At 32.7% G+C, this 11,328-nt stretch overlaps 1 protein-coding gene across 1 annotated transcript in view; it reads right to left on the reverse strand.

The window, feature by feature from the left end:
- LOC107556994 (MAM domain-containing glycosylphosphatidylinositol anchor protein 2-like) overlaps nucleotides 1-11,328 on the reverse strand; it is a 164,428-nt gene that overhangs the window by 49,357 nt on the left and 103,743 nt on the right. The window contains exon 6 of the mRNA XM_016240276.1: nucleotides 10,292-10,561. Coding sequence (XP_016095762.1) covers nucleotides 10,292-10,561 — 270 coding nt within the window. The remainder of the gene's footprint in view (nucleotides 1-10,291; nucleotides 10,562-11,328) is intronic.

Raw genomic sequence — 11,328 nt, forward strand, 5'->3', positions numbered from 1 at the left:
ATTATTGATGCTGCGGCCTCTGCTCTGATGTGTGTGTGATTGAACGCAGAAACACTCACACTTCCACAGCCAGACGAGATAAAAGCAGACGCTTATGAAACGCCGGGACACTCCGGATGCTAATGCAGCACCGGGTTATAAAGACGCAGCTAAAGCAGCTCACACGGCCTCAAAAATGCAGATCATATTCACCAAACCACAGCTAAAAACTCAGATCCTCAGATCATGTTAATGTGAATCTCACGAAACCCACAAGAACATGTCTGGCACATTTCACAGCCAAAAATAAGATTGATTGATTGATTGATTTAGCAAAGACCTTTTTTTTTTTAGTACCATAATTTTTTTTATTTTTTATTGATTGATTGATTGATTTATTGCATTGTGACGTTTTTTATATATATATATATATATATGCCATATGACAAAATATATTTTAAAATATATTTCAGAATATACAAAAAAAAACAAAACTTTTTTATATGCTAAAATATGTTTCAAAATAAATTTATTTTATTCATTTTTTTAAATATATTTTAAATATATAAATATACATTTTTAAATGCATTAAAACATTCTTACTTTACAGTGTTTCAAAAAAAAAAAAAAATATATATATACAGTGGGTACGGAAAGTATTCAGACCCCCTTAAATTTTTCAACTTAAATGATTTTAGCAAATGGCTGCAATATAACAAAGAGTGAAAAATTTAAGGGGGTCTGAATACTTTCCGTACCCACTGTATATATACAAAAGTTTCATTTGTACTATTTCATTTGTGGTAGGATGACAAAAAGTGTATATATATATATATATATATATATATATATATATGTGTTGTCACTTTTTTCCATTTAATGTGTCCTTAATAAATAAAACGAATAATTTATATATATATATATATATATTTGTCATCCTACCACAAATGAAAAAGTACAAACTAAACAAGTAAAAAAATTACTTTCATTTATCAAGGATGCATTAAATTGATCCAAAGTGATTGATATATATGATATATATATAAACATTATTAAAATGTAGAATTAAGTACTTATACATTATGTTTGTATTTATAATGCCTTAATTTGTGATGAAGAAAATGTAATAAGTATAGTCCAGAGCAAAGAAAAAAGAAAAGAAAGAAACAACGGGAAAAACCCACGAAACTGTCCAGATGCATTATAATAATGTGCTATGTATATTCATCACTGGAGCTCAACATGAAAAAAACCCTTTCATGTTCACTCTGTAGATATACGGCGCAGCTCATGTCAGACATTCATGGAATAAATTCATGAGTGAACATTACAAGATCCAACATGTGACGAGCCGCATAACAGATCTCGAATACACTGAATGAAATGGGTTTCCAGCTGTACTTCATTACGAACTCACATAATTCAACACAGATGCACTATATCGTGTGGATATAAATAGAACAAACCATCGTGCCTTTAGCTAAGACGGATGGATATTCTTCCAACAGAACAGCCTTGACAACATGAGTCCAGCTCTTTTCCAAACACTAGAGAGCTGCTTCACTATAATGTTGTTAATAATTTGTATTTAAAGGGGTCATTGGATGCTACATGCACTTTTACAAGTAGTTTGAACTGAAATGTGTGTTGGCAGTGTGTGTACACAAACACCCTATAATGATAAAAATCCACCCGGTGTTTTTTTTTAAATCTGGTTAATTGTTTTCTCCTTTCTCAAATCGAGCCGATCTCAGATGCCTGTCTGTGTGACGTCACACAGACAGGCCCCGCCCACGATAGTTTGATTGACAGTAGCGTTTCAGCACAGATTGGACTGGTGTCTTACCTTAGCTTTGCCCTGAGTGACGTCACACAGGCAGGCCACGCCCACAATAGTTTGATTGACAGTAGTGTTTCAGCACAGACTGGACTGGTGTCTTACCTTAGCTCCGCCCTGAGTGACGTCACACAGGACAGGCCCCTCCCACGATAGTTTGATTGACGGTAGCGTTTCAGCACAGACTGGACTGGTGTCTTACGTATACGATTTTTTAATGAATCTTTGCAAATCGCCTTTCCTAATAATGTGCTAATTAGCAAGTTTCACGATGAATGCGGCTAAAGTAAACAGTCTCTCTGAGAGCAGCTCAGGAAGAGAGGGGCGGAGCCAGCAGAGCTAATTAACATTTAAAGGGAAATGCTACAAAACGGCTTGCTCTGAAAAGAGCTGTTTTTGACGGTAAAAAAGCTGTTTTTACTCTACCGTTGAGAAACTTTAACCAAACTGTGCTACAGACTTTTCATTAAGACCCTAAAGAATCATATCAACTTGTGGGAAATGGGCATCCGATGACCGCTTTAAGTTATTTTATATAATTTTTATGTAGATATTAAATTAAATTTAGTAAATTATTGCTTTCGTTATTATTGATATAAACCATGAAAAATATTATGACTATTCTAAAATATTATTTAAAATATTTATTCTTATTTTATGTATTTTTAAAATTACAATAAAATATTATTATTATTTTATGTCACAATGCCAATATATATATATATAGCCCCCCCTAATTATGCCTTTTAAATCTGAATATAACTTGAATACTATTAATAATATTTAAGTATAACATTTAGTTTTCAAGCCATTTTGACAGCCCTAATTTTTGCATTTTAAGAGGAAACAATTGAAGGCCAAACATTTGGATAACAATTGAAAACTATGTCAGTGGGCAGCATATTATTTGTCAATACCAGCTCTCTGCTTTGACTGATAGTATTTTCATTTTCATCTTTGTCAGTGAACAAAGTAAACAAATGGTCGACTGATATTTAGATGTTTTATCAATCATTTTATTAAATAAATTACTTTACTGAAGGCTACCAGGATACCTACGTAATTAATTAATATGCGCTCATTCATTATTAATCATATGCCTGATATAAGATGAAAACAGCTTCTTTTCTTGTCCCCTCACATTGACTGTTATGAATCACGTCAATTGAAAATGGTAAATTTTTAACTAAATTAAAACCTTGCCATTAACTGAAATTAAAACATAAACTAAAAGTGAATTTAATTAACTGAAATTATACTAAAAAATAAAAATATTTTCATTAACAAATAAACATACAGATTAAATAAAAACCTTTTCATTAACTGAAAAGAAAAAAATGAATTATAATCTTTTTGATTAAATGAAATAAAAACTAAAACTAAAACTACATTAAAACTTTTTGGTTAACTGAAATAAAAATAAAACACTAAATTAAAATCTTTTCATGACCTGAAATCAAAATTAAAACATAACTTGAAAAAACTGAAACTAAAATAAAATAAATGGCCTTTTTTTTTTTTTAGATATTTAGTGCGTTATAAAATATGAAACCTTTACAAACGGCCGTGATAAATGAAAATACAACCAGAGAAAAATAACACTCGACTGTGCTGAGAAATATAAACCTTTTTAAATGATAAAGTGCAATAATACATGAATAAAATAAAATACATTATAAAATAAAACTCAGAAATTAACTCAACTTAAACTAAAACTAGAAAACCCTGGAAAACCTAACAAAAACTAAACTAAACTGCAAAGATACATTTAAAATAAAACAGAAATTAAAACAAAAACAAAAAATTAATAAATAAATAAAAATACAAAACTATAATAAATCTGGTCTACATGAAGTAGTTGTGGAGTTGTGGATCACATATTATGCTGCATTAAAAAGCACAATGTCCACGCACATATCGAGATTTATAAAACATAAACTTGCCGTAAATATGTACGCATCGTACGGACATTCTAGACAATGCGTACGCACTCTTTTTCCTGGATTGAGAAAAGTAATGAAGTAAACAACGATTTACATACACATTTACATTAAATATTCCACTCTCATTAATGGAGATAAGCACTGAAATTACATAAAGTCATTACGCAGAAGTTAAACAAAAATGATATGAATTTAGACATATTTAGTGGATGCGCTAGATCACTTTTCCTGTGGCTGGATTCGGTGGTTGAACGGTCTATTGTCCGGTTTGAATAGGACCAATGATAATAGCTTACTTTACGACCACAGCTGCACAGAGGTGTTGATGTCGTGTGAAGCATCTCTACAACATTATGAGAAATACCACTGTATTTGAAGGATACAACTTGAAGAAAACGGTAATTTGCATGTTTTCTTTTTAAAATAGGTTACTTTGTCAGTGATGCACAGAGTCAGACAATTCTATTTACACTGCAATAAATATAGGCTAAAAATAACTAAAAGATGTTCAACTTATCAGCAAAACTGCATACATTTAATTTGATTTGAACTGTTTAAAACAATTGAAATACTATTTGGCCAGTGGAAAAGAATGAGATCAAATCTGTTCTACAATATTTATCTGAGAACTGTTTTAAACAGTTTTGCTTTTATGGATTTTGATATATTTATGCTAAAACATAACAAGGATACTGGATGCTTTTTAGCAATTAAAATGAATGTGTATGGCACAAATGGCATTTATAGTCCGTATCTAATATTTCCTTAATGTGTTGTACCTTTAACGGTGTTAAACATGGTGTCACGTGGATGGGAATATGCATGGAAATGATATGCAGATGAGGTTATGCATAGTAAAACTAGGCCGTTGTAAGCTCCATATATGGTGATTTCGGGGAGGAGTCGGGGAGGAGATGCACGTACACACAATCTTTTATTTATAAAGGGATTTTTACACAGGTTCTGGCATACACATGGTTTTATAAATCTGAATACTTTTGTGCGTACGCAAAATCTAGCTTTTGTGCATGCGTACACTTTTAGGATGAAATCTACGGAGAGTTTTATAAATGAGACCCCAGCACTGTTACAGAGCAAATAAAAACTACTCAAGTGTCATCCAGAGAGGGTGCGACTGTTGAAAGTAGATATATAAGAGACATTTGAGAAAGAATTGTGATGAGTTTCCCTCCATCCACCCGTCCAGAGCAGCTGACCGAACGCTCGTCTGTGGTCATGTGACTGTCCTTGTGTCATCTAACGAGGCTGTTCATAACGAGCATGTGTGACGGGACAGATGGCGTCTCTAGCTGAGCCGTGACTTTACTCAAGGAGACGACCTGAGGAGGAACCATTCCCAGAGAGATTCACTCACACACACACACACACACACGCACGCACACACACACACACACACACGCACGCACACACACACACACACACACGCACGCACACACACACACACACACACGCACGCACACACACACACACACACACGCACGCACACACACACACACACACACGCACGCACACACACACACACACACACGCACGCACACACACACACACACACACGCACGCACACACACACACACACACACGCACGCACACACACACACACACACACGCACGCACACACACACACACACACACTCACACGCACACACTCTCACACACACACACACACACGCTTGATCTGCTCCACAATGAATGTGATGGCGGTTGTTCACATGTTGACTTACAAGCTGCACACGAGTGTCATCAGATCACACGGCGCACGAGAGTACGAGTCTGTTTTCACGAGCGCAGACACTTCTACCTAGAGTTTGTACTTGATTAACTGGGGCCCAGGTCAGGAACCGACCGTTTGCTAGCCGCCTCACATCACAGAAGTCAGTTAATTCTCAATACAGCCATTCTCAAAGGCCAAAACCATTTAATTGATGTTCAACAAATAAAAAACAGATAAATACATGATAAAGCTTGACTTAATGAATATTAGATACCTCCTTTACGATTAAAGAAGAACAGTCCGACACTGTGGTATAACGAACACACTCGCGCCGTAAAGAGAGCAGCCTGGAGAATGGAGCGCAGCTGGAAGAAAACAAAACTAGAGGTATCTCATATTGCTTGGAAGGAAAGTACTTCCTGCTACAGAAAAGCTCTAAAAACGGCTAGATCTGATTACTTTTCGTCTCTCTTAGAAGAGAACAAACATAACCCCAGGTATTTATTCAATACAGTGGCTAAATTAATGAAAAATAAAGCATCAACAGATGCAGAAATTTCCCAACAGCACAGCAGTAATGACTTTATGAACTACTTTACTTCCAAGATCGATACTATTAGAGATAAAATTGTAACCATGCAGCCGTCAGCTACAGTATCGCATCAGATAGCTTGCTATAGATCCTCTGAGGAGAAATTCCACTCATTCTCTACTATAGGAGAGGAAGAATTGTATAAACTTGTTAAATAATCTAAAACAACAACATGTATTTTAGACCCTATTCCATCTAAGCTCCTAAAAGAGGTGCTTCCAGAAGTCATAGATCCTCTTCTGAATATCATGCATTCGTCATTGGCATTAGGATATGTCCCCAAAACCTTCAAACTGGCTGTTATTAAACGTCTTATTAAAAGAACACAACTTGTTTATTAGTTGGAGACGCTTGACTGATTGCACAGACACTATTGGAAGAGAGCTGAACTGGATGATGAATCACTGAATCATCAATGAACTGACTTTAACAGAAAAATGTACTCTCTTGTTTATTGTCTTCTTGCATTATTGACAAACTATTTTCCTGTTTGACACTGTAAAGCTGCTTTGACACAATCTGTACTGTGTAAAGCGCCACACAAATAAAGGTGATTTGACTGTTCCTGCAAACAGCAGCGTCTCAGATTCATTTGTGTGTCGTGTTTCTGCACGTTTCCACACTCCAACGACTGCTGCATCGGCTCACTAAAAATCAACTACACCATTTATTTTAAAATTACATTTCTATAATAGATTGTTTTAGTTAAATTAACTCCAAATGAGGAGGTCAGAGACTGGAAACGTCACAAGCTGCTTTTATAAAACTGTTCTCATTTCTGTTGTTCAAAATAAATAAATAAAATTAATTAAAACTAGCTTTCGTTACTGTTTTTTTAATAAATAAACACTATTCAGTACGATATTTCTAAATACATACATAAACAGTCCTGCTTACTGTTATTTAAAACAAATACACAATAAAAGAACTGAATAAATGTATCTTTATTGTTATCCAAAATAAATAAATAACAGTTACTGTTAATTAAAATAAATATATAATTAAAATAAATAACAAAGGTTTACTGTTATTCAAAGTAAACGGATGAATGAATAAATAAATAAATAAATAAACCTTTATCAGCACTGCACTTTTCAAAATGAATAAAAATAGATCTTATTGCTGTTACTTAAATAAATGAATAATAAAATAACTGGATAAAATTATCTTTACTGTTATTTAAAATAAATACATAAGTAATTAAATAGCAGTTCTCTTAACAGTTATTCAATAAATAAATAAACACCATTACTGTTGTGTACAATAAGTAAAGCATTACTGTTTTTCAAATAAACAAATAAATAAACAATTATCTTTAATGTTTATGCATTTTCCTTTAAATAAGTAAATGAATAATAATTTTATTCAATAAATAATTATATAATTATATGAAATAATTAATTCTCGTTACTATTATTTAAAATAAATGAATGAATTGCGTTTATGTTTACTCATTCTAAATAAATAAATACAAGTATATTATGTATAAACAAATATATATTACTTAAATGTTTAGGTAAACAAATATATTACTTATATGTTTAGGTAAGCAAATATATATTACTTAAATGTTTAGGTAAACAAATATATATTACTTAAATGTTTAGGTAAACAAATATATATTACTTAAATGTTTAGGTACGTATAAATCAGCTGACACTACGATTCATTTGTGCACGCTATAAATGTAATCTATTTTACAATATTTCAGAAAAAAGCAATAATTTCCCAAAAGATGATTCCAAATGAGTAGAAATGTCACAAGCTGCTTTCAGGTGACGGCATTGAAACACTACATTTTAATACATTACAGCAGTTAAATGACACATATGATACCAGTGAAGTAATAACTGTAAAAAGAGGGAGGTTACGTGTCAGTGCAGCAGATCTGTGATTCATCTGATGACGGAGCGACCGGAGGATAACACACGAAAACAAGAGCTCTGTGTCGGCCAAACGCTGCAAACTGACCCACTTTTGGAAAAGAGAGCGGATCCTTTAATCCAGAGCAGGATCATGATGGAGGGCCAAGAGCATGCTGGGATACTGGAGGAACAGGCCAAAGCCAAAGTCACGGCAGGCTGTGGAGTAAAGCCTCCATCTGCTGAACACAGACGCGGCCGGCGAGGGCTTTTCAAGGACTAGTGTGACTAACAGTCGTAAACACACACATACACGCGTGTGTGTGTATGTCCACTCGTTAGGGAGCGACGCTGCTGACTGATGAGTGTTCACAGCCACAATCCACTATCATCTACAGTCCAGACATTACAACACCACATTACTCGGTTATGAACTACTGCTTACAAAGCATAAGGGTGAACAACACAAATTAAAAAGTGATCTTTTGTACGGAACAGGGAATTATACTAAAAATATTTATTTATTTATTTATTTAAATAATGGGAAATTAATAAGAAAGAATAAAAATAAATGTCCCTATACCAGAAAAAAAACAGGCTTAATTTTCTTTGCATAAAATATGATTATCTTTTTTTTTAATGCATAGAAATGCATAGAAATATGCCCTGTTTCTATTTTAAAAATCTATTAAAAACTTCATTTATAATTATATATACAAAATAATATTCTTATTTTTTTTTTTTTTACAAATTCTAATAAAAACTTAAAACTTATTAATTATATATAAAATATATAAAAAAATATTTATATAAAACATAATATTTATTTATTCATTTTATATTCTTAATTAATTCAATAATCCTAATGACCCTAATTATAATCCTTAATTTTCATAAAGGCACAAACGTTTGCACAAAATATAATTGATGAAATATGACCAGAACATTTCACAGTGAGATTTTTTGCCAGTACAACAAATTCTACGATAAATTCTACTGTATATATATATATATATATTAGTTTGATTTATTAATTTATTTTTCTTTATGCATTTCAGTAATGAGAATATAGCACAAAATATGATTGCTTTTTTTATGAATTTGTGGTGAAATGTGCCTGAGAATTTCTTCAGGCCATATTTCATGAGATTCAGAGCCTAATAATCATTTTGGCTGAAGGCAAAAGGCATGAGAGAGATTTATGCATTTTATTTTATTTAAACAATGCATAGTTGTCAATACTTTAAAACAGGCTTCAAAATATGATTGCTTTTTTTTTCTTCTTGTGATTTTGGGGTGAAATAAGGCCTGAGAGTGTCCTGAGAGGTTCTGAGATTCACTCAAATGGCCTGTACAGTAATGTGCCTGTAATAACGTAATAATGACTGTACAGTAATGTGCTGAAGACTCTGGAGCGCTCTGAGACGAATCTGATCGACAGGAACATCATCAGCTGCACAATTCAGAGCAAAAAGACACACAGCCGGACAGTACAGTGCATTTCAGCTGCTATTGGTCAAAAATCTAAGTAATCAAGGTTTCTTTTTTTGTGAATGATTAATTACTACAAACTGACTAAGAAAATGATTCACAAATGAATCATTCAGAATGATTTGAGAAGTGGTTTGAACGATTCATTAACACAAACTGTACAAAAATAACAATTCACAAATGAATCATGAGTGGTTTGAACGATTCACAAATGAATCATGAGTGGTTTGAACGATTCACAAATGAATCATGAGTGGTTTAAACGATTCACAAATGAATCATGAGTGGTTTGAACGATTCACAAATGAATCATAAGTGGTTTAAACGATTCACAAATGAATCATGAGTGGTTTGAACGATTCACAAATGAATCATGAGTGGTTTGAACGATTCACAAATGAATCATAAGTGGTTTAAACGATTCACAAATGACTCATGAGTGGTTTGAACGATTCACAAATGAATCATAAGTGGTTTAAACGATTCACAAATGAATCATGAGTGGTTTAAACGATTCACAAATGAATCATGAGTGGTTTGAACGATTCACAAATGAATCATAAGTGGTTTAAACGATTCACAAATGAATCATAAGTGGTTTGAACGATTCACAAATGAAACATGAGTGGTTTAAACGATTCACAAATGAATCATAAGTGGTTTAAACGATTCACAAATGAATCATAAGTGGTTTGAACGATTCATTAACACAAACTGAACAAAAATAACAATTCACAAATGAATCATGAGTGGTTTGAACGATTCACAAATGAATCATAAGGGGTTTGAACGATTCACAAATGAATCATAAGTGGTTTGAACGATTCATTAACACAAACATAAAGTGAAGCTGACCTCGTACGATGATGGTGGTGGATTTCTTGGCCGGGTTGCCCACGTTGTTGCTGGCGACGCAGCTGTAGACGCCGGCGTCCTCGGAGGCGATGGAGGGCAGCGTGAGCGTCCCGTCCTTCATCAGGCTCTTCTGCGGCAGAGATCCGGAGCTGAGGGTCCAGTTCAGGCTCGGAGCCGGCTCGCCTCCGGTGCTGATGCAGACCAGAGACACCGTCTGACCCGGATTCACCACGATGGGATCCTCCACCAGCAGCTTGATGGAGGCGGGAGCTGAGAAACACAGCCGACACCGCCGTTCATGACCTCTACTTTACAAGTGCGGCAACTAAAACTACAATTCAAAAAGAAATGAAATACATGCTAATTGAAATTAAATAAAGCACTAAAATTAATCTAAATAACCTAAAACTAATCAATAAAAATAAAAATTATATAGACATTAAAAAATGAATAAAGAAAACAACAAAATTACTAAAACTTTTACTAAAATATATATATATATATATATAATTCATCATTATTATTATTATTTTTTAATATTTCTACATTGTACATTGTATATAAATATTATTACTATTATTATTTCTACATTGTCGTCACATGACCATATTATTTACACATGTCCAGTTACACATCTCAGAAATAATAATCATCTCGTCTATTTTGCATTTTTAGTCCAATTTTGAATAAAAGTGTTAAAACTTTCGATAAAATAAAGAGTCAATAAAAATGTTTTCACTGCAATTGGAAGGAATTTTGGGTTCATTATTAAAAATCTATTAAAAATAGCTTCTGTTAAATGCAATTACGCTGAAAAAATAAAATAAAATAAAATAAAAACAAAATAAAACAAAATTAAATTAAATTAAATTAAATAAAACAAAATAATTTAAAATAAAAACGAACTAAATAAAATAAAATACTAACTAAATAAAATAAAATAAAATAAAATAAAAACTAAATAAAATAAAATAAAAACTAAATAAAATAAAATAAAAACTAAATAAAATAAAATAAAATAAAAACTAAACAAAATA

This window comes from Sinocyclocheilus grahami, unplaced genomic scaffold (genome assembly GCF_001515645.1).
Source record: "Sinocyclocheilus grahami isolate Dianchi unplaced genomic scaffold, SAMN03320097.WGS_v1.1 scaffold587.1, whole genome shotgun sequence".
NCBI classification, from domain to species: domain Eukaryota; kingdom Metazoa; phylum Chordata; class Actinopteri; order Cypriniformes; family Cyprinidae; genus Sinocyclocheilus; species Sinocyclocheilus grahami.